The sequence below is a fragment of the Nuphar pumila genome, chromosome 6 (assembly GCF_984573655.1).
Source record: "Nuphar pumila chromosome 6, dmNupPumi1.hap1.1, whole genome shotgun sequence".
NCBI lineage: Eukaryota > Viridiplantae > Streptophyta > Magnoliopsida > Nymphaeales > Nymphaeaceae > Nuphar > Nuphar pumila.
In genome coordinates, this window is record NC_143254.1 from 127,512,069 (window position 1) to 127,539,668 (window position 27,600).

The window sequence follows — 27,600 nt, forward strand, 5'->3', positions numbered from 1 at the left end:
AAAGAACCCAAATTATATCAACTAAAATTTTGTTGTTTTGCTTATTGATGTATTTTGAAAGATGAAAAATCAAAATTCGTTACCTTTATATTAAAAGTAAGAGAGGAAAATGGCCTTACTATACCGCAAAATGACACATTTTTTGAAATGCTCCACAATTTTCAAAATCCACCTCTTGTACAAATTCGCAAATGCCCAACGTTTTTAGGAGTTTTTTAACCTTCGCATGAGTGAACATCTTGAGGTTTCTATGATATATAGGCACTATGTTCGGATCCTGCAACCTCTCACTAAAAAGTACATTTGCACGATGATTTCACGAACCTCACAAAGTTCGCTTAACCAAATTTATGAACCTCTTGCAATTGAAATTTGTGTACTTTCGCAAATACCGTACAAAGTTTGCATATATATACGACATTCGCGAGCTATCGTGTGAATCTCCTTTAAGTTACTGATCCTCAAGGACATCTGCAAATGTGACGACATTTGCATATTAATTTTTGTGAATGTCCTTGACTTTCGCACTCTAGTCGATTTTCGCAAATAAGTTAGTACCTTCGCATATATAGCACAGCATTCACGAGCTACCACGTGCATCTCCTTTAAGTAAATAATCCTCAAAGAGATTCGTAAATACCCTACGAATTCACATAAAATTTTTGCGAATATTCCAAACCTTTGTACTCTTATACAAAGATCGTAAATATGATGTTACTTTTGTAAATAATATATGACATTCGTGAAGAATGCTTGCGAATCTCCTTGCATGATAACCCAAAGATGACTCCAAAAGAAATTATGAATGACATCAATCATGAGGAGGGTGTGCAGGTTACTTACAAACAAACATGGCATGGATGGGAATAGATGATAGAAGACCTATATGGTTCATTCAAAGAGTCATTCAGGATATTTTTTGCCTATTTGGATCATTTGATGAAGGTCAATCCCAGAGTGCTAGAGTACATTCAGACCGATAAGAAATATCGATTTAAGTACTTATTCTTATCATTTTGTTCATGCATCAATGAGTTTTCAAAAAGATGGCCTCTGGTTATTATGGTAGATGTCACATTCCTAAAAGAACAATATATGAGTATATTGATGTTAGCCCATAGTATTGATCATTGTGGTGAGATATTTCATATAGCATTTATACTCACAGATAAGAAGTCAAAGAATTCATGGGCGTGATTTTTGAACCGTCTAAAGGAAAAACTTATACACTTTGATGAGTTTAGAGACAGATGAATATTGATAGTTATTTCAGATAGGCATATAGAGCTAAAGTATATTGTTCTTTATACATGACCTAGATGTTATGTTGAGTATTGCATGAAGCACTTGACAGGAAACTTTGCTAAGAAATTTAGTTCACCACTTAGTGCACATTGGTGAACCACATCTCGAGCAACCATGAGACAACAATGCAATTATTTTCTTTCAAAAATCCAAAAGCAAAATAAAGTTGCATACCATTATATTTTCACTGACATGGATCTGAAACATTGGGCTAACAGTCACTTTCCAGCAAGAAGATATAGGTGTTAAACATCCAATATAACAAAAAGTTTTAATTCGTGGATTCTCTCTATACATGACAAGCCCCTAATGCCTTTTATTAAGAGGCTTCATTTCATGCTAATGAATTTTTTTTAGAAAAGAAAGAATATCAAGCAAAAAATAATTGCATTGTGGTGCCTGAGGTAAAAGAAAATGTAGAGGCACTTAACAAAAAGATATAACAACTATGTGTGTAGAAAGTTCATTGCCACTGACGTCGATATGAAACAACCGATTGATCTCACGGTTACAATATTGATCTTGAGAAGCAGTTATGCTCTTGTGAAGAGTGGAAGGTTAGTAAGATTCCATGTAAACATTCGATGACATGCATTTTATATAAGGGTAAACTATCAAAGGATTATTGCAACAAGTTCTTTAGAGTTGAATCGTATTGAATTGCATATAATATATTTGTTTCAATAACAGATAATGTCTCACACAATGCTCTATTGACTCTTATTTTTATCTATCTACCAAAAGTGACTCATAAAGCAGGGCAACTTAAGGTAAAGAGATGAAAAATAGAACACAAGGATGTTATGCCATATAAGTGGTGTATGTGGTGAGGTTGACCACAACGAACGAAAGCACAAATAACAGTATAATTGAGTACCTCTTGTTATAAAATGTGTATTTATAAAGAGTTGTTGAATGAATTGCTTTTATGTATTTATTTAGAGTTTTCTAATGAACTGCTACAATGTCTTATGTCTTCTATGTATATTTTAAGTAGTTCGCGATGTATACACGTAAAAAGAAATGTAATAGCAGAAAGGAAACCAAACCCTCACCCCACCCCAAGCAATGATCCAATTGCGATAAGATGTATAATGGATCAAGTTATTTGTGTCTACAATCAATGATGTTGACATGTACATGTTTAGATTATTTTAAATTGATCATGAAAACGTGTTAGTGAAAATAAAAAAAATGAACAAAAAGAAGAATCGAATAAGCATCATTTATACATAGAAACTATGTTGAGCAATGACGTAAGTGGTAATTTTGCATGTTTGTTTGTTTGTTTGTTTGTTTGTTTGTTTGTTTATTTGTTTGGTTGTTAGGTTTGTATGTAGACACATATGAATCTAACATGAATGTATCAATACTGTGAATTTATATAGCATCTACATAGATTCATAGAAAGACACCAACAATACCACAAACAAAACATGACAGATAGAAAAGAATTGTCAAAGACCATTTACCTTACCCCTTATTTCTCGGTGAGTATATAGAGTGATAGTCATCGACTAATAGAAACTAACTGCTTATCATTAATTGTTTACAACAAATAGTTGAAGCAACAACGATGCTAGATAAGGCTTGTTCCTTTTTGGAGAGTTGCAAATTGTTATATCCTTTCGAGGAATGTGACAAGGTATCTCTTGGACAATTTTGCATTCTTACGTTTACATTTACAATATATCACAAATTATACGTTCTTATGTCTTTAACTTGATTTATGTTGCAAATCTTAATTCCTTTGAACTGAATAACCAATACTGAGTTCTTTGAAAAATAGATATGAATGTGAGGGAGTTCAGGTTGTACAACTCCATTGACACCATTATTCATGCAAATAAGAACATCAAACATCTACTACAATATCATTACTTATTCAATAATATCTTTATTTTTCTCATGTAGTTAAATAAGTCTAATGTTGGGTTGTAGGTTAGTTTTTTTGCAAAGTGGTTTGAATATGACGCTTAAAATGATTGGATGGTCTGGCTCATGGATGGTATTCCTCAACAATAAAACAGGTAATTACTTTGCATATGTTCGCTAACTCAATCCATACATGTGCATGTTCTTGAATTGGTATATGATTATTACAAGTTTGATTGTAGTATATTTGTCTTACTGTATATGTAATACTTGGGCAAAAACACAAAAATTAATTTCATGCAAATAATGCTTATATGTTCTATTTCGCTGTAATTTTTTATGTAAGTTATAATGTGTTGTTTGCCACTACAAAAAATTAATTTCATGCAAGTACATTGTCAACTATCCTACGGTACATCCATTCACGGTTTGCAGTCATTTTGTCGTATGATGTTACGAATAGTATCCTAACTAGTTAAAAGAGAATTATCAGAATGTTATGATGAAGAAAATATCAAATTTATCATGCAATATACGATGTCATATAATCACAAGAATTATGATGCATGCATTGATAACTTAATATTTTCATGTGCAAACTATTCATAACATGATACATTCATTTGAAGCATGATTTCATTATACAATTTCACCTGCCCAAATAAAAAAATGAGGCAAGGGAGGCGACCCTCTGCCGAAAAAAAAAAGAGGCAGGGGGGCGACCCCCTACCGAAAAAAAAAACGAGGCAGCCCCCCCCCTGCCAGAAAAAAAGAACGAGGCAGGGGGGCGACCCCCTGCTGAAAAAAAAAAACGAGGCGGGGGGTCGCCCCCCTGCCCCAAAAAAAAAGAGGCAGAGAGGCGACCCCCTGCCGGAAAAAAAAAGAGGCAAGGGGTCCCCCCCCCCCTGCAGAAAAAAAAAAAGTGGCAGGAGGGCGACCCGCTGCCGAAAAAGCAGGGGGGCGACCCCCCTGCCGGAAATAAAAAAACGAGGTAGGGGGCGACCCCCTGTCGAAAAAAAATGAGGCAGGCGTCCCCCTGTCCGAAAAAAAAAAAGAGGCAGGGGGCGACCCCCTACCAGAATAAAAAAATGAGGCAAGGGGGGCGACCCCCTGCTGGAAAAAAAAAAAGAGGCAGGGGTCCCCCCCCCCCCTTGCCGAAAAAAAAAAGAGGCAGGGGGGCAACCCCTCTGCCAGAAAAGCAGAGGGGTGACCCCCCCTGTCGAAAATAAAAAATGAGGCAGGTGCCCCCCTACCGGAAAAAAAAATGACCCACTTACCTGGGAGACGTCAGGTGGCGGGCGGAGGGCGACGGGGGGGCGATGGGCCGGGGGAGCGGCGGGCGGCGGACCGAGGAGCAGCGGGCCAGGGAGTGCGTCAAGCGGGAGAGGGCAGCGGCCAGGGGAATGCATCGGGCGGGAGATTGCGGCGGTCGGGGGAATGCGTCGGGCGGGAGAGACGAAACAGGAAAGAGAAAAAATGGTTCTGATTAGGGATTTACGGAAAACTTAGCGATGGATTTGGCGACGGCCAACTTTCGTCACAAAGTCGTCGCAAATGTATATGACCAGTTAGCGACGAAATATTTTCGTCGCTAACGTCGTCGCTAAGTAGCGACGGGAAAACTTTCATCGCTAAATGTTGCGGGTATTGCGACAAAAACCTGACGTCGCTAAGTAGCGACGGATTTGGCGACGGAAGTTTTTTTCGTTGCTATTTTCATAAATATTACGAATTTTAGCGACAGATTTGTTTCTCTCGTTAATCCGTCACAAACTTCCATCGCTAATGGCCATTTTTCTTGTAGTGTGCTACTAATCTTCTTTTTAGGATAATGCAATAGACTATGGGAAATGTATGGTCAAATTCTATAAATGCATAAGGAAGCAGAAAGAATAAGAGACTATCCAAAAAAAAGTTGAGAATAAGGCAAGAAACCAAAAAGGACCATAGCAGAAAACAAAGGGTCCAAAGGCAAAGCAAAAAGAAGAAGATAATGATACATCAGATGATGAGGTGTCGAATAACCTTGCTCAGAAAGCTGAGTTGTGGACAATTTTGGGTTGTCATTGTTGATTACTATTGTAAATTTGATAGAATTGTAAAAGAATGATTTATTAATAAATATTTTGTTTTGTTTTCTGGGATGTAGATTTGAAACATTTGATATCAATTTGACAGAATTTTGGATGTTTTGCAATTTTTAATATTTAACTTTAGTATGGATTAAATGTCCTCGATATATTTGATGTTTGCTAAATTTTGATGTTTTGTAATCTTTGGTAGTTTAATTTCAGTTCAGGTTTGATGTTCTATAAAATTTGGATTTTTTATATTTTGAATATTTTGTAAATTGTCTATAGTTCATAAATATTAGAGTACATTCACATAAACATCACGTGAATGTACTCCAGTATGCAAATAATAGAGCACATTTGCATAAATATCATGCAAACCTCCCTATCCTCGTTGTCATCAAGTTCACAAATAATGAAGTATATTAGCATAAATGATATGTGAATGTTCTCAAGTATACAAATTATTGAGTACATTCGTATGAACATCATGTGAATGTACTCAAGTTTGCAAATAATGGAGTACATTCATAAAAACATCATGTATACCTCTCTATCCTCGTTGTCATCAAATTTTTAAATAATGAAGTATATTCGCATAAACATCATGTAAATGTCCTCAAGATCGCAAATTATGAACTACATTCACATAAACATCATGCGGACCTCATTATCCTTGTTGTCATTAAGTTCGCAAATTATAGCGTATATTCACATGAACATCATGACATCATGTGAATGTCTTTAAGTTCACAAATAATAGACTACATTCGCATAAACATCATGTAGACCTCTTTATTCTTGCATCACAGTGTGTGAATATCCTCTATTCTACAAATAATGGAGTACATTTGCATGATTGTGTGCGGACCTTCCTATCATCGCATCACAATGTGTGAATGTCCTGTAGTTCGCATGCTTTGATATACAAATATTATCTATAAGTCACTATATATATAAAATTCAGAAAATCACTTATTGTATATTCAAATCATATACATTCATAAATTCATGAAATAAAAAATTCACCTATTATATATACATTAAATTCAAGCATTCACACAACTCATATACATTTAGAAATGACAATTAAATTCAAACATTATAACAAGTTATATATACATTTAAATTTACAAAAATTACAAATATGCAAATACAAAAGTATTCAAATTTAGAAATATACATTGAAGTTGTAACATTCATATAAACAGAAATTCAATTACAACTTCAATTACAAAAGTAACATGACTTAATTACAATCATTATAATGATTTATTAAAGTAACAAAACTCAATTACAATTATTTAAAAAATATTGTTTACTAAATTACAATGATTGATAAAGAAATATTAACTAAAAATAGAAGTCATTGTTGTAGATGTGTTAGGCGCGCTCTTAGATCCTCGATAACCCGATCCTTATTAGCAATCAGGTCAACTTGAGTCTGTATAATAAACTCTTTTGCTTGAAGTAAATCCTTCTGCATGCAGTTTTCAACTCTTGCAAGAGTCAACTTTGCATCCACTACACTTACAGTCCTTCTGTGCTTTGGACTTCTCGCCGCAACTTCCTCTTCCTCCTCAATGCCCCTCTTTGGAGAGAGACTGCTTGCAACTACATCCTCCTCCTCTTGGGTAGGTACCATGGATGACAAGCTGATATCATTGTCACCATCACGCCAGACTTCAAGTTTTGTTTCAAATATCGTAAGGTAATCCTTGGTCTGATCCTTTGCACAAAAAAAGACACTTTTGTTAATTGCACGAGGGTGGCGGGGTGGTTGTTGAACAAACCCAAACCACCGAACAACTTGATTGATCGTGCTCAACTTTATTCATGTTGTGCAACCAAATGTCTCTCATGATGTTCATGGCTTGCACAACCACATCCTCCTCCTCGTCGTCTACATCTTCCTACAAGCACCACGTTACCTACAAAATAAAGTTTTATTCATGGTTAGTCATGTATACTTACATGAGCCTTGGTCAATCGCACAACTTTACAGCACAAAAGGCCTTTCCCATCTGAGGACCCAACCTTCTTTGATCATTCTCATCATCTTCGTCATGTGACTAACTCCACGTTACAACACGTGAAAATACAATTTCAACCCTAGATTTGAGCCACATTAAAGGTGCTAGCCGATGCTTGTTTAAGTGTAAATTTTTGGGTTTCAGCTGATTGAGACTGCATTTTTTATGAAAAATGTTGAGCACTTAGGCTTTTAACCATAGAGCAGGGTCCTTCTCTACCCACTTGTCAAGCTCACTTTATACTTCATAGTATAAAGTATCACCCAATGTATATTTTTTCTTTTTTGGCTTTTCTGTTATTTTTTAACAGTAACACATGGTGTGGGTGTGGGCCCCTTTGAGACAATCTCTTCAATCATCATTTTATAATAAATAAGTTCAAAATTTCTTAATAAAGGTAAACAAGCGGGCAATATAAACAAGGAATAGGTTATTGAAAAAGCATTAAAAAAATAAATGTAATAGGCTATTGAAAATATAAAAAAAAAACTCAAAAATGATGCAAGTATTTCATACACATATTTATAATACAAGATACACAATAAATAAACAACTAAATTCAATGATAAAGGCATACTGATCGTCAAGGAAACAAAGCGACAAATGAACACTCACTGACAAATGATTTAATAAAAAAATAGAATATATTATTGAACATGCAAAGATAACTTGAAAACCATGCAATTCTTATACAAAATAACTAACTCATATAAATGTTTCAGTTATTTATTGACTCATGATATTGTTTCAAAAAATAACTAATTCAATAGTTACCAAAAAAACTCATCGTCGATGATTCTAAAAAAATTATTGATGATGAAATACCGCTGATGAATCACCAAAAATAGTAATAAAAAAATTACCAATTTTTTTTTTAGAAGAACAGTGAGGATTACAAAAAACCTCAGTTTATGCAAAAATAACCTTGAAATATAAACTATCACTTTTATTTTGATGATCGTCATATTTAATAATCATACCAACATTCAGATAAATCCGTAGAAAGTCATTACTCAAATTTGTGAGTGTTGAAGAATATCGCAAATGAGTCAAAACTTAAACATATAGGAAGTAAATTCACAAAAATTATATATAAATGTTGCCACACATTTACAAACATCCTTGAAAAATATTTAATTAAAAAAGATTCGCATGGTAGCTCGTGAATGTGGTACTGTACCTTATTTGCAAAGATCTATCAATATAAAAGTCAAAGACATTTGAGAAGATTAATATGTGAATATCACCACATTTGAAAACTTGAGGATATAGATTCATTGGGTAACTTGCAAATATCATTTATATATGTAAAATTAATACGATATTTGCAAGCCTCCTTAATGATCATTTACTTGAAAGGAGATTCGTATTATTTATAAAAAAAAGTCCATTATACACTCAATATATCCAAATAAAAACCGTTGTAACCCAGCTGTTTTCAAGTCAAATTCAACAGCGCAGGGAATGGGAGAATCCAATGAAAAAGAATGATATGCTGCACAACGGGCACTCGAGCAGACATAGTTGCTGAAACTTTCTATCCAACCAAATTTGTACTTGGTTGCAAATTGTCATAAGTTGCAACGCAAGATTCATTCGGCTAAGGCTTCGAACCCTTGCTAAGCACAAAATTATTGAGTTTGAAATGCAGAAAGCATTTACCTCTAATGCAGATAGAGGTCTCACCAAAAAGCATGCAACCCAAACTAAAATTTGGAAAACAAATAAGAGGTAGAGCCCTGAGGCAAAAGAACAAAAACCCCATTCCTTTACGTCCAAAAAAGAACTCATACTTTTCCTAAAGTGTTATAACTATAAGTAGTTTCAAATGATGTCCCGTTGCTCTTTTTTCTTCTTTTCCTAATACCCACTACGAGAAGGTGCAGGAGAAGAGGGTCAAGGGCGCTCAGCGCTTCCCTCCACCACCGCCAAGTTTTGGACCTTTTGGTGCAGCAGCCTTGGACACGTTACCCTTGGGCTGGGATTTCTGTGTCTTAGCCATCAACTCTGCCTTCTTGGCTTTCTTCTCATCCTTGGTTTTCTTGATCCTCTCTTTAATCTCACTGCATAAAGCCCAAGTTATCTAAGAATCTTTCAAGGACTAAGATAACCTCCAATACAAAATAGCAATGATTCATAGGGCCCCAAAAATCTAAAAAGATGAGAACAAGTTGAAACAAAGTTTTCTTCAATTTGTAAAAAGCAAACCAGCTCCGGTTTTGAAGTCATGCAACAGAAAGAAAGACGAGTTTCCATACCGAAGAGCAGCTTCTCTGGCAGCATCTCGAACTTCAGACTTCTCAGTTCTCTTCTTCTGGATTACTTCAAGGGTAGCACCAACGATCGACCTAGAATATGGCTTCTTTGCAGCACGTCTTCTTTTCTTCACAGCCTCTGCATGAATGTCCTGGAGAGTGATATGGATCAGAATCATCAGATCCAGTGATCAACAAATACTAAAAATATGTTTTAGAAGTTATTGGGGAAACAAATACCAACGAAATATACAAATGAGAATAACAAGCTGCAAAAAATATAAAAGAAAGAGACAATAACCTTCTTATGCTGCTTCCTGTACATAGCCGTCCAGGTAAGCTTTGATGGCTTCAGTCGGTTGTGGAAGTACCTCTTACATTTCGAATTGGCGAAAAGGAAAACCTACACGGTGCACAAAGATGGTCTCGTTCATTACAAAACTCTTTATTAACAGTTGGACTCTAGTAAAAATCATGCCTAGAAATAACTCAACTTCAACTAACAAATAAACACTAACTGAAAAAAGAAGACTTTCTCGAAAAAGTCTCTAAAAAGGAGGCATCATATATGCCCCAAAAGAGAGACAAATACTAAGAAAAGCATGATCAGTTTAACGCAAAACTACGTTTATGAAAAGAATCAAAACAATTGCCTATTTAGCTCCATAATAGAACTGTTCTTCTTCAAAAGAATTACACTACCACAAATCAGCACTTGTGCACAAAGAGCAACAAATTTAGAGTACACTTTCCATAACTACTACTTAACAATTTTTTTCATGAATGTGATGATTAAAAGTGGAAAGAGCAAGACACCAACAGCATGATACTTTCATTAACAACTAAGGAAAAAGAACTCCAACTTGGGTGTGACCAAAAGTCCAAGATATTTTGCTCAGATGTACATTTTCTAATAGCATGTCAATCAAAAAGGCATACTGGCCTTGGGACAAAATAAAAGTTTGTTTTTGCAGTAAATATAGCAAGCTTAATCCATTTCCCAAGTAATCCAAGTATCTAGAGTGATAACAATGTTCTTTTGTGTTACATATAATGCTTTGAATCATTTGCAAAATGATGAATTCCTATCGTAAAATGATGAAAACAGTATTGCACATGGGATAGGCATAACCAAAAACAGACTCCCTGGTTTTGCACCAGTACAGTTTTTGATATACAATAGTCCATATCAAAATAGCAGCAGCAGTGATTACCTGGGAATCCGACCGTATAAATCTGATGCCTTTGCCAGGATAAATCTTGGCACCACTGAATCGGCACAACTCAGTCCTGAAAATAAGAGTACAATAAATTGCATTTCAGCCAAAACAAACATAAAAATAGATATATTAATACCGAATTCCATGATCATTGACAACAGACACTATTACGCTATGGGAAAGAGAAGCACAGAGATCATCCGTCAGAAGAAATGAAAGGTTTCCACCTGAGGCAATAATCACACAAACAAACCCCCACCTGAAAACCTGCATGTCGTACCCTTTGTAGACAAGTTGTACCCCATACCCACACCCCTACCTATCTGACATTGGGAAGGGTAGGGGAGAGAAACAAGGGAATTACTATCACAGATATTCCACTAGCTAATGGTAGGAACATGATCGACTGCAACATTCAAGTGAATCCATGAAAAGCTATGACAAAAAATGGATAATTAGTTGTAACCTTAAGTAACATGCTCACCAGAACATAACCACCATGAAAATTCAATTTCTTTCCTTTACCCATGCATCCGTGAAGGATCAAACCACCACACCACTCTCAGTTGCAAATTTTTTCTCAGTATTAACCAATCACACCATGCAACTACAAGAGGATATAAAACAAACACAGCTGGAACAATAAACCAATCGTATCCAAACAATCATATACAATGGTTGAGACATTACCTCAAGAAACCTAAGAGAATGAAGAACATTTTTTTTTCTCCTTGGTAAATTACACCAGTATCCATCTCTTTCCTCAAGAAGTTGTCTTATTTTAGTCATCCTCTCATGTTTTCATAGCAGGTCATAGAAGCCACAGTCACAACAAATATTACCCAGGAAAGGAAAAAAAAAACGAGAAAAGAATCAATATAATAAAAAAGTTCCTTAAATGAGAAAAACAATATATACACAAATCTGCATCGTGTATGCGAGTTTTTGCTAGACTACCAAAAAATTCATTAAACATATATAAAACCACATAGGCCACCTTTCTTGCAAGGTCTAAAAAGCTAGCTTCCACCACCAAATGGACCATATGCTTTACATGTACAACGATTGCATTTCCAAAACAAACAGCAAAAACTTACACAAGAAAAACGTAAACGTAACATTAAACCAGTACACACGAGAAAGTAGCCAAGAACACACACGAAGGACGTGCTACTCCACAAGCAAATTCAAAATCCAACTAACTATATCATGCTACTCCCATTTTAAGATTCTAGCATTTCCATTTTGCTCAATAAAGAAGCACAGATTCACTAAATCACTACAGAACGTAATCACAATCCCTAAAGAATGAAAGAACGTCCAGGCAAGCAGAGATCGATCCGGAAAAACATGAACAAAATCGTATCAGATCCGAAATCTAGGGTTTGTTCAACACTTCCCCAAAGAGGGAAAAACAAAAATAAGCAGGCAGGAATGCAACAAATATCAGGGCGTTCATTGATTTCCACGGCGAGAGGTTAATATCAAAACCGAAATCAGATAAAAAAACCAGAATCCGGCCCAAAAAATATAGCAGTTCTGAATCGTTAAAGCAACAAAAAACAACCGCTTTGCACACGATCACGATCGACCCAAATCTGCCAAATAAACTCCACGAAGAACGCAAAATTTTTTCAAGATAAGAAGCTAAAATGAGATCATTTGACCGTAAAGACACTCCGAAATCTAGTAACGACTCAAGAACTCCGATCCTGCCTCCGAAACAAGATCGAGAACCACAAAAACGGAGATCTAAACGAGGATATAGTGACTGAATGAAGGAGAAAGGAGAGAGGGGGAGAGGAAGAACGTACTTGAGAACCATGGCTGCTCACTCGCCTTGCAGAACTCGGCCTCCCGCAGCAGCTTAGCAGCAACAAGTAGGGCACAGAACGGGGATGAAACCCTGAACCCTAGCAAGGGATGTCAATTGGTTCGGGTTTGGGTCAGATATTCGACCGACCCGAAACCGTTTGGTCGGGTTTGGTAGGAAATTATGGATCTGGCATCTGACAAGGTGTTCCAATCGGATCCGGTATAGCAAAGTACTGATGGGATTCGGGAGGGCTGCCAAGTGCCAACGGGTCGGGTTTGTACCAAGTACCCAACCAAAAACCCGAATTCCCAAGTATGGGCATACAAATTTCCAACTCAAATATCATTGGGGCTGACCCTAACCCAACCCAAGCCAAGAAATACGTGGGCTGGGTCTGGGTTATGATTTTTATTTACTCAAATACCATTGGGGCTGGCACATCATCGACGAGTTTTTTAGTATATAACATATCATCAGAGGCGAGATATTTAAGTAATCACAAGTTTCACTCCTTGTAATGGTAGAATTAATTATTTTTTAAAATAGTACATGAATTAGTTATTTTATACAGCAATGACATGGTTCTCAAGTTATTTTTGCATATTTAATAGCCTATTTTATTCACGCGATATTTTTTTTAACTCATTTCAAATCCTTTCTTGCAATTGATGTCATTAATGATTTTTCTTAAAGTCGTCTTCGAGTTATCATGCAGGTGTTTGCGAATAATACCTGCAATCTACACGTAAGACTTTTTTCACTTAAGGTTGCTCAATGAACCATAATATATATGCTCTCTTTCATACATTTTTACTTGAAAGAACATTGATTTGTACACCTTTGTGCAATGAATCTTTCAAGGGCAATCAACCATAGTCTGCAAGTTTTTTCTCATGCATATAACAATCACTCCATTACTGCAACTCTTCAAAAAAATTATTTTATAGTACTATCTGATCATGTGATCTTTAAAAAATTCACAACAATGTTTAGATCATTAAACATTTGACCAACAACAATGTTTTATCATTTGAGTATGTTGTTAGCCACTGAAAAAAAATTGTCATTAAGTTTTTTGTTATGCAACTCCTCAATCATTTTAGAGGCATCCACTTCAATGATTTTTAATTGTTCTTCACTGTATAAAAATTTATTAAATGAGAGTCAATTCAATCGTGTCTCATTACTAGAAAAAAATAATTTCTATTGCCCAATAAATTCTTATATAGTGTATATAACATACGAAGAGGTTTACTTTTTAATTATCATTTGTGCATCATTTGCATCCGCCACTAATTGTCCCATGTCATCTGTGTCTTGATCATCTTCTATTGTTTCAGAGTCACTATCATCCGACACAGTATAATCATCATCATCATTTGATTCTTTGTTGACTACATCATTACTAATACTAATTGGTTGTTTGAATGTATAAACTAAACTACAAGACATTATATTTATCTACTCATTTGCATGCATAAATACATTATTCATGTATTTTCAAATTTTATGATTAACCATACAAATAACACCTACATCTCATGCATAAATTGCATAGTCCAATAACTTGTACCTAGTTATGTTAGCTCTACATTATCTGCAAACATCCTCTGATCATGTACAACATTAATTGTTGGTGCAAATTGTTCATTGTTTGCACTTACAACATATATATTTATAATTTATTGGGGCAACTACATGCATGTTAGGAATATCAATATTGTCAACTATTTGAGAGAGTTGGATGTTCGTCACATGATTGTCTATAACAGATAATGCCTAAAATAAATGCACATTCTCTATACGTTTTTCATAATCATTTGAAGCATTGCTTTTTCAATGGTTATTTCATTCATCTAATGCTTCTTGAAAATCACTTTCAATTGCTTCTTGTTTATCTTTGTCATTTTGTACAATGAAAATAATTAAGTAAACATCATTACTATACAACATAGAGTCTACATCATCATGCAGAATGACTATCGATCTTTATTGTTTTTTAAGTCTACAGATTAACTATACCAGAGACTCGAATACTCTTCAACATATCTAGTTTTACGAGACATAAAAATCATAAATTTTTTAAAGCTACTATTTTTTAACACCATTACACATCTCCAATGAAGGTAATCAATGACATTGTAGTGTACTTTAATCTTTTTTGAAGCCATCATTAACTGCATAAACCAATCACATAATATATCATTTATCAAATGAAAACAATATGTAAGAAAATACCATTTATATAGCTTTCATGCATTTAATTAACAAAATGCCTACACCGACCATGATTGTTGTCTCACACTAAAAACCAATCACTTCAACTATAACCCCATTATCTCAATTAAATGCTTGTGTACAATCAACCCTCACCCTATTACTCTAAAATAAAATAACAAAATATTAAATAAAAAATAAACAAATAAACATAAATCATCCACGACAACAATCAAATATAAATACTACAAGGCAAACATATATATATATAGTAATGGGTCAGTGCTAGCCCATTTGATGCTAAACCGCGTGCTAAATAAGTTTTTTGAGTTTTTTTATTTATTTTTAAATTTTGATCGTACAGATATGATCTATGTACTTTATTTTATAAGGATCAGCTTTTGAAGCGTTTGATTCCAACACATGGGTGAGTTTTTATAAAGTTTAAAAAATCAAAGGTCCAAAATCTTTGTAAATTTTTTAGACTCCAAGCATCATGTTTTTCATTGAAAACACATGACTTAGGTATGGATTCTTAGTAAATCAACCATGCCCAACACATTTATAGGACTAGAACTACATAGAAAACACCCAAGAAGCTGAAAAACCCATTTAGTACACTGTTTAGCACCAAATGAGTTTAGCACATACCTATATATATATATACCTACAAATAATCAACCCTAAACATATAATTTAGTGTCAAATACTAAATAAATTACAAACAGACATAAATCATCACAACCTGACACACATACTAGAAAGTCGACAAATATATATCATATAATATTAGGAATGCAAGAAAACATATGCAACATACTTTTTGCCCTAATTTTTAGAGATAGAAGACCGGAGTTTACCTTGCAATGGGGGCGCAAGTCCATCAAGCGAGCGAGAGTTTCAAGTGATGCACTTCTTCGGCCCTCTTTTTGTTCCGCCGTTGTAGGTTTCACATGAGCCATGACGGCTTGGACGAGATCCCGCTTAATTACAACAACAACAACAACAACTACGCCTTCATCCCAAAACAATTGGGGTCAGCGATATGAACCAAAAAAGAAATTCATTTTGGGTCTTCCACATGAATCCTTTTCCTCCAATCATTTCTATCCAACGCCATGTCCTCGGTGAGGTTCAAAGCATTCATATCCTTTCCTATCATCTCCATCCAAGTCTTCCTAGGCCTACCCCGACCTCTTTTAACTAATATATTTTCCCATTTCTCCAACCTTCTAACTGGAGCATCATTAGGCCTTCGCCGAATATGTCCAAACCACCGTAAACGATTCTCTCGCATCTTATTTTCAATGGGTGCAACACCTACCTTCTTACGTATCTCTTCATTCCGAATCTTATCTTTTATTGTATTTCCACACATCCATCTAAGCATCCGCATCTCAGCTACACTCATTTTTTGAATATGATGTCTCTTGGCAGCCCAACATTCCGTACCATATAGTAAAGCGGGTCTAATAGTCGTCCTATAAAACTTTCCCTTCAACCGCAATGGCATTCTACGATCGCACAGCACTCCAGTAGCACTTTTCCATTTCATCCACCCAACCTTTATCCTATGATTTACATCTCCATCAATTTCTCCATACTTTTGAATGATGGATCCCAAATATTTGAAATAATCATTCACCGGTATATCTTGCTCACCAAGCTTCACTACACTCCCATCACTACTTCGTTGCTTACTAAACCGACATTCCATATATTCAGTCTTACTTTTACTCAACTTAAAACCTCTAGCTTCCAATGTTTGTCTCCATAATTCTAACTTAGCATTAACCCCAGCTCTAGACTCATCAATCAAAATAATATCATCAGCAAACAACATACACCACGGTACATTTTCTTGAATTGATCTCGTAAGCTCATCCATCACTATCGCAAATAGGAAAGGGCTTAAAGCAGATCCTTGATGTAACCCAACCGTTATCGGAAAATTGGTTGTCACCCCTCCACAAGTGCGGACATTGGTTACTACTCCTTCATACATATCTTTAATTATACTAATGTACTTGAGAGAAACACCTTTCTTCATCATTGTCCACCAGAGAACGTCCCTAGGTACTCTATCGTATGCCTTCTCTAAATCAATAAAAACCATATGCAAATCTTTGTTCCTCTCTCTATATCTTTCAATAAGTTGTCTAAGAAGATGTATAGCTTCCATAGTTGATCTTCCAGGCATAAAACCAAATTGATTCTCCGATATCATGACAACCTTCCTCAACCTAGACTCAATCACCCTCTCCCAAAGTTTCATAGTATGACTCATGAGTTTTATACCACGATAGTTTGTGCAATCTTGTATATCACCCTTATTCTTATATAAAGGCACCAAAGTACTCTTCCTCCACTCATTAGGCATCTTATTTGTTCGCCAAATCAAGTTAAAAAGATTTGTCAACCATTCTAAACCTTTCTCTCCCAAGCATTTCCAAGCCTCGATAGGTATACCATCTGGGCCAACTGCCCTTCTTGATTTCATTTTCTTCAAAGCCTCTGCAATTTCTTTCTTTTGAATCTTGCGCATGAAGTCACGATTTATCTCATGAAAAGGAATGGAGAAGTCTCCAAGATCTTGAGCATGACTATCATTAAATAGCTTATCAAAATAATCTTTCCATCTCTCCTTAATCTCCTCATCTTTGACTAAAACCCTTTGCGTTTCATCTTTGATACATCTAACCATACCCAAATCCTTCGATTTCCTATCTCTCATCTTTGCAAGCCTATAAATATCCTTCTCGCCTTCTTTGGTATCCAACTTGTCATAAACCTCCTTATATACCTTAGCCCTTCCGTTTCGAACAACTTTTTTAGCTTCCTTCTTTGCTATCATATACTTCTCCAAATTCTCATTATCACGACTCTTACTTAGATTTCTATAACACTCTCTTTTAACCTTAATAGCTAATTTGACATCCTCGTTCCACCATGATGTATCCTTACCTAGTGGTGCACCGCCTTTAGACTCACCCAATACCTCCTTAGCTACTTTTCTCATACCACCCGCTATCTTATTCCACATTGATTCTGAATCCTCCTCGAGACACCAATCAACTTCCTTAACTACCTGCTCTACAAACATTCCTAGTTTAGCTCCTTTCAGTGCCCACCACTTAATTCTAGGATCTATCCTATGTCTATCCCTTTTGCGGCATTGTCTAATTCTAAGATCTAAAATTAAGACTCTATGTTGTGTAGCTACACTTTCTCCTGGTATAACCTTACAATCGATGCAACAACCCCTATCTCTCTTTCTAAGTAGAAAAAAATCTATCTGACTCGTATTAACCCCACTTTTAAATGTTACTAGGTGAGACTCCCTCTTCCTAAACCAAGTGTTTGCTAAGATCATATCATAGGACAAACAAAAATCTAAAATCCTTTCTCCACTTTCATTTTTTTTCTCCTATACCATAGCCTCCATGGATATTCTCAAATCCATCCCTACTAATGCCTACATGTCCATTAAGGTCACCGCCGATGAAAAGCTTTTCTCCATAAGATGTCTCTTGTACTACTCCATCTAAATCTTCCCAAAATTGATGCTTAATGGAATCATCTAAACCTACTTGAGGTGCATAAACACTAATAATATTAATAATATCCGTACCTAATACTAATTTAATAAGTAAAATTCTATCACCCTTCCTACGGACCTCAACTACATTATCTATAAACTGACGACTCATAACAATCCCTACTCCATTCCTATTCCTGTATACCAAATCTTATATCCCCAAGGTTCTATCACTTTAGCTTTCTCACCTACCCATTTGGTCTCTTGAAGACATAAAATATCAATCTTTCTCCTACACATAACATCTACTAACTCTACCAACTTACCAGTTAAAGACCCTATGTTCCAAGTGGCTAACCTAATTTTATGGTCTTGGACTAACTTCTTTACCCCCACCCGTCCAACAAAGTGAGGGAACCCTTGCCTATTTGACACCACACCCGGGCGCCGGTGTGACGCGTCGCTTCTGGGCGACGACCTAGCAACCCTTGCACATTTATCACTGCCTCCGGGCCTAGAGAGTACAGCGCGTCGCTCAGTAGGGAACGCCCCAACGAAATTCTCATATTGGTTCATTTTCATAGGATATGACAAAGTTTTTATGCTGGCTGTCACAGGCCTACCGCAACCCTCCTCCTTTATTCGGGCTTGGGACCCGCTTAATTGCACGAGAAAAAACAAAAACAAAATGAAGCACACCATTCGATGCCTCCCTAACCCATCAAACGCCTCTCCCTCCTTATTCTGCCCCTTCTCCCTTCCCCCTCTTCCATTCTTCCCTAGTTGATGACCAACAAATATTATGTTTCTGAGGGTGACGTGTTTTACCTGCTGGCGACCTCTGAACACAAACTTCCCTCTGCCCCAACTGTCCTTCGTCCATTCCTCTCTGCCCCTACCTACTAAACAATGTCCTACTGCTCCCTCTTTATTGATTTATTGTTCTTTTGATACATATATCAGCCAATGCTTGTGAGACAGGCTGATCATATGAGGACTACAAGATTATTATGGAGGATGGAATTTTTTTTAATCAAGCATATTCTCTGCTTGCTGCATTTTGAGTTGAGCACTGCTCGCTTTTTTGCCTCCTCCATGCTCTCACACGCTTCCAACTTTAACTTTTCTCATATGATGACAAAACCAAATAGCATTTGTTGCACGTTCAATTATATATTGGTTTGTAGATAAATATGTCTCAGTAAGTGCAACAGTTGGCTGTATTTAGAATAAAAATCTTGCAGATAATTTCTTGGAATGTGTTTGTATTGAAGACCAAGCATGTCAGGATAGTTTACCAAAACAGATCAACAAGATTCCAGTTGAAGATCAATGTCCCACAATTAGTTGTGACTTTTTTCACCCAAAAATTCATGCATTTTATTTGCAAATTGGAAAAGATGAGGTATTTTCGCATGCCATAAGAAATCTGATGTTTTTATCATGTCTGAATTGTAGTCTATGATGTATGTTGCAATGGAAGCATCATTTCAGAGGGCCTATCAGATCTGCAGTGGAGTTGCTGCACTACACCCCAGCTTTGGTGGCTTTTTGACATTTTTTAATTGTCAAGTGCACCTTATTAAAATGTGAAAATTTCAACTAAACAATCTGGTCTTGTTCAATGTAGCACTTTGCCTAACACTCCTAATTGACTTGAGGGTCTTCAGGCATAATCTCATGGGACCTTGTCAGTAATTGAAAATCTCCTACAAAGGGCAAGTTGAGAAACAAGATTATAGTAAACCCACCACAAAGTGAAAGAAATTGCTAAGAAACCTTATGGATCTCACTCATAATTTGTTAAAGATAAATGTATATATCATATGTTTAAAATGTTACATAAAATGATCTTGAGATAAGATTCTTGTTTACCTCAACTAGAGATTAGTTCTTGGTATAGAGCATATTGCTTCTTAGAAAAGTTCATTGATTATGGAGAAACCAAAATATGATCATTGTGCATATCTCACCTAGTTCTTTAACCTCCACCAATCATTATCTCTATTGTTTAGGGTCAAACAAGGCATATATATACTCCCTATTTAAATCTTATGAAATGCCAAGTTCTTTCAAGATTCAAGGCATGCTTGAGTATTTAGTTTGTCTATGTAAAAGGGACTCAATTCAATCATGAAAAGAGAAAACGAGACTTGGTCGCAGATGGTTTTCAGTTCACAAGCAAGAAAAGAGTTTAGTTCTCATGTTTCACTTGCACCAGCCCTTTAAGACTATGATTAACACTCGTGATGAAAAGCATTGGAAATGGCCTCCAGGGATCCCTAGAGGTCACTATACGCATAGGCGGAGCTTGGGGGGGGGGGGGGGGCACTGGGTTGTAGCCCAGTCCTGCCTCCCGGCCCAGTTTAAAAAAAAAACATTTTTTTAAAAGCCCAATCCTAGCCCAGCTTTGATTCCATATGAAATAGATTTTTATTCATTTTTGTAGCCCAGTCCTAGCCCAACCCTGACTGCAGCAAATAGTTTGATTTGTCCATATGAAATAGATATTTATTAATAATTGTAGTCATTTTTATTTTATCTTAAAAAAAAATTGGGGGGGGGGGGGGGGGGCGCTGCCCCCAAACACCAGACTATCACACCAAATTTATTTATTTATTTTTTGCTACACCCCTGTTTGCACCACCCCCCCCCCCCCACCCCCTCACATGAATCCTAGCTATGCCCCTGACTATACGAGATTGGCACAAGATAGTTAGAACCTAGTTTTTGTAAATTTCATGCCTACTGGAAAATGAAGGATTTCATTGAATTTGCTCAGGATAAAAATATCCTAAGCATGTCTTATAACTTGTCTTGAAACCTTTAAAATAATTTCCTCACTTTAATTGTGCCCTAAATGATTTTCTCATAGGGTGTATGATTTATTCAAAACAAGTCAAAAGAATATAGTAAATCACCATTTTTATACAAAAATAAAAAAGCAAGATAAAGTTATTACTAAAAAAAAGAATATTTCAATAATGGTGAAACCCCATTCATCTAGCCTTCTTCACACGACCTCATAAAACACTAATACATAGAGATTAGTTGTTTATTTCTCCACCTACACCATTAAGTTAAGGTAAAAAAAAACAACAATTTACATTTCTCTCTTTCCCCTGCCTCCATGTCGCTACCAACTTAACCAAATCGGTTGCTTAAACAACACTAATATAGTGTCGTTGGATGGTCTCTATTTCCAAGCCCTTCACCATAGACTCCATGTGTCTTCGAGCATGTGAAGCTCACACAACCTACAATAGGACATGGAACTGGGCTGTAGCTTAGTCCTGCCTCCCGACCCAGTTAAAAAAAACATTTTTTTAAAAGCCCAATCCTAGCCCAACTCTGATTCCATATGAAATAGATTTTCATCCATTTTTGTAGCCCAGTCCTAGCCCAACCCTGACTGCAACAAATAGTTTGATTTGTCTATATAAAATAAATTTTTATTAATAATTGTAGCCATTTTTATTTTATCTCAAAAAAAAAATTGGGGGGCACTGCCCCCGAACCCCAGGCTATCACACCAGTTGTTTTTTTTTTGCTACACCCATGTTCCCCCCCCCCCCCTCCCTCATACGAATCCTAGCTACGCCCCTGACTATACGAGATTGGCACAAGATAGTTAGAACCTAGTTTTTGTAAATTTCATGCCTACTGGAAAATGAAGGATTTCATTGAATTTGCTCAAGATAAAAATATCCTAAGCATGTCTTATAACTTGTCTTAAAATCTTTAAAATAATTTCCTTACTTTAATTGTGTCCTAAATGATTTTCTCATAGGGTGTATGATTTATTCAAAACAAGCCAAAAGGATATAGTAAATCACCATTTTTATACAAAAATAAAAAATCAAGATAAAGTTATTACTAAAAAAAAAAGAATATTTCAATAATGGTGAAACCCCATTCATCTAGCCTTCTTCACACGGCCTCATAAAACACTAATACATAGAGATTAGTTGTTTATTTCTCCACCTACACCATTAAATTAAGGTAAAAAAAAAGCAACAACAATTCACATTTCCCTCTTTCCCTTGCCTCCATGTCGCTACCAACTTAACCAAATCGGTTGCTTAAACAACACTAATATAGTATCATTGGATGGTCTCTATTTCCAAGCCCTTCACCATAGACTCCATGTGTCTTCAAGCATGTGAAGCTCACACAACCTGCAATAGGACATGAGAAGTTTGCATGATCTGATAATCACATGAAGAGGCTAAGCCAAATGGAGTCTCATAACCGAATATGTGATAAGGCAGATCACGATGAGGTGGCTTCTCATAACCGAATATGCGATAAGGAAGATCATGATAAGGTGGCTAAGAGGCTAAGGAAAATAGAGTCTCATAACTAAATATGCGATAAGGAGGATCATGATGAGGTGGCTAAGAGGCTAAGGCAAATGAAGGTTATCAATAATAAGGAGTCTCTTGATAACCAAATGAAGGTTATTAATAATAACCAACTCCCAAGCGGAGTTCACTTTAAACAAAGAGAGTGAGAGAGAGTCCAAATATTATGAGAGGAGTTCACGATAATGATAATAAGAAAGAGAGTCCAGATATGCTTGAACTATTTACTTGTAAAAACTATATAAAGACTCTCAATAATGGAACCTACTCAAGTTGTCGAATTGAGTAAAGTATTTTGCCCATGGACGTAGGTGATCATAAACACCAAACCACATAAATCGTGTGTAGTAAGTTGCTTTTTCTATTTGTTCTCGTTTGTTTTCATGGTATCAAAGCTCTTTGGCTAGTGAGGTTATTTTTTTTGCATTCATATTTCTTTTTTCATTATTATGGTTGCCATCTTAATTGAGTCAACTTCATCGATGAAATATCCATACATATTTAACCTGAATGTCACTAATTTCGTGACAATCAAACTCAACCATAACAACTTTCTATTATGGCAAACTTAGTTTCGTGGTCTTGTTGAAAGCCAAGACATGACAGCCTTCCTTGATGGAGAATATTCCTCATGCCGCCTCAATATATTCAGACTCCAACGGGTGCTACTATGAATCCTGAATACATGGCATGGAGGAAATCAAACCGTTTACTACAAGGATGGATCATTGATCCTCTTGCAGATGAAGTTCTTAGAACTGTTGTTGGACTCCAAACCTCTTGAGAGGTATGGAATGCTCTGATAACCTCTTTCACACATGTATCTAAAGAATGAGAGTTCTTGCTTGTTCAAAAGTTGCAACTGCATCGAAAGAATGAAATGCCTATAGTCGATTATATAAATAGCTTCAAAACTATATGTGATGAGCTTGCGGCCATAGGAAAGCCTATTGATGATGACACCATGGTGTTTTGGTTATTGAATGAACTTGGAGCTAGTTATGAATCATTTATTACAACCATGATAAAAGCCACTAACCCCGTCATATGAATAAGTCGTCGGGTTGTTGCAAAGTCATCAAACCAGCTGTGATCTTTATGAAGGAGTAAACAACCACTCAGTGTTTTTTAATCAAAGAACTGGAAATCAAAAATATCAATACTTCAACAAAAAATAACAGTTTTTTTCAAAAGGTCGTGAGTTTACTCAAGCAGGTCAAACCATAACTTGTAGAAATAATTCAGCCCAAAAGAAGCCTTTCAATGGTCAAGCAGAAAATCAAATTCAATCAAAAAATAAAGAAAGGGCGTGACCTATCAAATTTGTTTCAAGCCGAATCACAGTACTATTAATTGTTGGCATTGATTAAATTAGACATTTCAGGCAGAAGATGTTCCCCAAGCGCTTGCAACATTAAAACTCTCTAATGGTCAAGATAATGCATCATTTTCAGATACAGGAGCCACTGCCCATGTTACTTCAGATGCAAGTAAACTAGACAATCTTAATAAGTATTATGGTCCAAAAAATTTTATGATTGATGATGGATCTAAACTTGCTATTACTCACACGAAAATGACAAACTTAAAGGTTGGAAGCAAAGAATTTATTCTTAAAAATGTTCTTGTTGTTCCTGAAATTAAAAAGAATCTGATTTCGGTTAGCCAGTTAACATCTGACATGCCTTATTCTTTTGAGTTCTCGTCTAACAGTTTTTTAGTAAAGGATTAAGCCAACAACAAGGTGGTGGTGACAGGCAATAGACTCGGTAGCCTGTATGGAGTCACGCCAGAGAATAAACAAGTCTTCTATTCTACACGATTCTGATATGTTAGCACAGATGTCTAACACGCAAGACTCGACTATCCCAATATGTAGCTGGTTGATTTTATAGTTAAAAACAATTTTACTGAGGTAATCACACAAAATAAGTTCCTCTTAGTATGCCCGAGTTGCCAAATGGGCAAAATGTGTTGATTATCGTTTCTTCAAGTTGATGAACATTGTTTTCAATCGTTTGACAAGGTTCATTGTGATTTGTAGGGACCGACACCCATATCTTCTTTTCAACAATTCAAGTTTTATGCTATAGTTGTTGATAAATATTCTAGATTCACATGGTTTTATCCGTTGAAAGCCAAATCGAAACTCACAAAAAAATTTATTGAATTTCACAATTTGGTGATTACTTAGTTTGAGAAAAAATCAAAGTTTTTCAAACCGATGAAGGAGGTGAGTTCCATACATGTGCTCAAAAAATATTTGAAAGAAAAAGGCATTAAACACATTAAAGCCTGCCCAAAAATGCCAGAACAAAATGGAATGGCAGAGCATAAACATCGCTCTATTACTGAACTGGAATTAACTATGATTTTTCATAGTAATATTCCAACACATTTTTGGGTGGAAGCCTTTCCCACGGCTGTGTGATTGATTAATAGAGTTTCATTTCCAAATCTTCATATGAAGTCACCATTTGAGTTGTTAACAAGAAAACAATCGGATTTTTCATGCCTTAGATCGTTTGGCTACAGATGTTTTCCCTATATTAGAGACTACAACAAGAATAAGTTTGCCACGGTCTCTACCATATATATTTTTTAGATACAGTGAGTTTCATAAGGGGTACAAGTGTCTTTACCCTCCTACTGGCCGTGTTTTTATATCCAGACATGTGCTTGATGAGCATATTTTTTATACAGAGCTTCTAGCAAACTGTTTGAGTATATATCTAACAATGAAGAACTAGTAAGTTTTATTGATTCAAACCATTGCTATCAGGATGATATTTTTATGGAGAAAAGGTGTGTTAATGATAACCATCTAACTAGTGTTCTCCAAGATAACACGTCTAGCTTTCCCACTGAGAGTCAAAATGATTCTCAAAATCTTGATAACCATGAGATCCATAGAAATCTGATTTCTCTTGAGCTTGATGTTCAACCAGAAGATGGTGCTATTCAAGCTACGAATTCCAATATTGCTAGGACAGATATTCCGAATATTCATCTTATGGTCACACGGTCAAAAGAAGGAATAATCAAACCAAATCCTAAATATTTCTTGGCTCTAACTGTTTCACTGAAACCAAAAATTGTTAATGAGGCTTTGAAAAGTCCAGACTGACGTCAAACTATGGAAGAAGAGTTGCTTGCATTATAACAGAATGACATGTGGGCTTTAGTTCCCCGCGTATCTAATATGAATGTGATCAGGAGCATATGGGTGTTTAAAACAAAAATTAAAAGTGATGGAAACATAGAACGTCTTAAACCCCATCTAGTGGCTAAAGGGTTGAATCAAATACCTGGAGTCGACTTTGTTGAGACCTTCTCTTCTGTCATAAAACCACAATCTATTAGAATTGTTCCAATAGTTGCTCTTGCCTATAATTGGGATATCAGACATTTAGATGTCAAGAATGCATTTTTACATGGGTTTATAGATTTTATGTGTAAATTAAATAGAGCTTTATATGATTTGAAACAAGCTCCACAAGCTTGTATGACAAGTTTGGTACATTCTTGTTCTCTATAGGGTTTTATTCCACTGTTGTTGACTCGTCCTTGTTTATTTATCAAAGTTGTCATGGGATAATGCTTCTTTTACTTTATGTTGATGATATTATTTTCACAAGAAACAATCTCACCATGTTAAATGAGTTTGTTGTCAAAGTTAGTCATGAAAGATCTGGGTTATCTTTAGTATTTTCTGAGAATTAAGGTTCATCGCTTCTCTCAAAGCCTATTCCTAAATTAGAAACAATATGCTTATGCCTTATTAGATCATGCTCAGATGCTTGGAGTCAAGTCTATCTCCACTCCTATGGCGTCTATTCTTCGTCCTACGAAAGAAAATAAAAAATTATTCCATGACTGTACTTTATATAGAAGTCTGGTTGGAGAGTTACAATATCTGACATTTACTCGACCAGACATCTCATACAACATAAATTATGTTAGTCAATTCATGCAAAATCCTACTGAGTTTCACTTTCAAATGGTGAAAAGAATTTTGTGATATATTCATGGCATCATTAAGTATGAAACCCGGTTATTGGTTAATACTCTAATTTAGTTATATGCTTTCTCTGATGTGGATTAGCCAGGTTGTCCTCTTACCATAAGATCTACCACAGGTTTTTGCACCTTCCTTGGTGCCAATTGCATATCTTGGAGTGCTAAGAAACAACACATAGTGGTTCGTTCTAGCACTGAAGCTGAATACAAGACAATGGTGTCGACTGCAGTAGAACCTACATGATTATCGTTTATTCTTTAAGACATTGGGATATATTTATCTGAACCTCCTATTCTATTTTGTGACAATCTTTCAGCTCTTCACGTGACCATTAAACCAACATTTTATTTTCGCATGAAGCATGTTGATATTGATTTTTACTTTGTTCGAGAAAAGGTAGCTCGTGGTAGTCTTATCTTTAAGTTTGTTCCTTTGTCACAACAGGTAGCTGACATTTTGACCAAGGCTCTCCTTCGGATTATCTTTGATCGACTTCATAGCAAACTCGGGTCGTGGATTCACCCTAACTCGAGTTTGAGGGGGAATGATAATCACATGAAGAGGCTAAGGCAAATGGAGTTTCATAACTAAATATGAAATAAGGAGGATCACGATGAGGTGGCTTCTCATAACCGAATACGCGATAAGGAGGATCACGATGAGATGGCTAAGAGGCTAAGGCAAATGTAGTCTCATAACCGAATATGCGATAAGGAGGATCACGGTGAGGTGGCTAAAAGGCTAAGGCAAATGAAGGTTATCAATAATAAGAAATCTCTTGATAACCAAATGAAGGTTATCAATAATAACCAACTCCCAAGAGGAGTTCATGTTAAACAAAAGGAGAGAGTCCAAATATTATGAGAGGAGTTCACGATAATGAT

General features: G+C 35.9%; 1 protein-coding gene across 2 annotated transcripts; it reads right to left on the reverse strand.

Moving 5' to 3' along the window:
• Window positions 1-8,916: 8,916 nt before the first annotated feature.
• Window positions 8,917-12,638, reverse strand: LOC149836133 (large ribosomal subunit protein eL24). 2 transcript variants are annotated; one of them, XM_090010796.1, is made up of 5 exons: window positions 12,575-12,638; window positions 10,755-10,830; window positions 9,842-9,943; window positions 9,544-9,692; window positions 8,917-9,348 (listed from the first exon to the last, which is right to left on the reverse strand). In XM_090010796.1, the coding sequence occupies exons 1-5, from the start codon at window positions 12,583-12,585 to the stop codon at window positions 9,192-9,194; spliced, it is 495 nt and encodes a 164-aa protein (XP_089866922.1). In that variant the 5' UTR covers window positions 12,586-12,638; the 3' UTR covers window positions 8,917-9,191. The 2 variants fall into 2 exon arrangements, with proteins under 2 accessions (XP_089866922.1, XP_089866921.1); XM_090010795.1 differs by lacking the exon at window positions 12,575-12,638 and adding an exon at window positions 11,451-12,365.
• Window positions 12,639-27,600: the final 14,962 nt, after the last annotated feature.

Coding starts and splice junctions, on each gene's coding strand:
- LOC149836133 (XM_090010795.1), bottom strand. CDS start 11,515: ATGGATACTGGTGTAATTTACCAAGGAGAAAAAAAAATGTTCTTCATT. Junction 9,944..10,754: donor TTATACGGTCGGATTCCCAG/GTAATCACTGCT, acceptor TGCACCGTGTAG/GTTTTCCTTTTCGCCAATTC. Junction 9,693..9,841: donor ACAGGAAGCAGCATAAGAAG/GTTATTGTCTCT, acceptor ATCACTCTCCAG/GACATTCATGCAGAGGCTGT.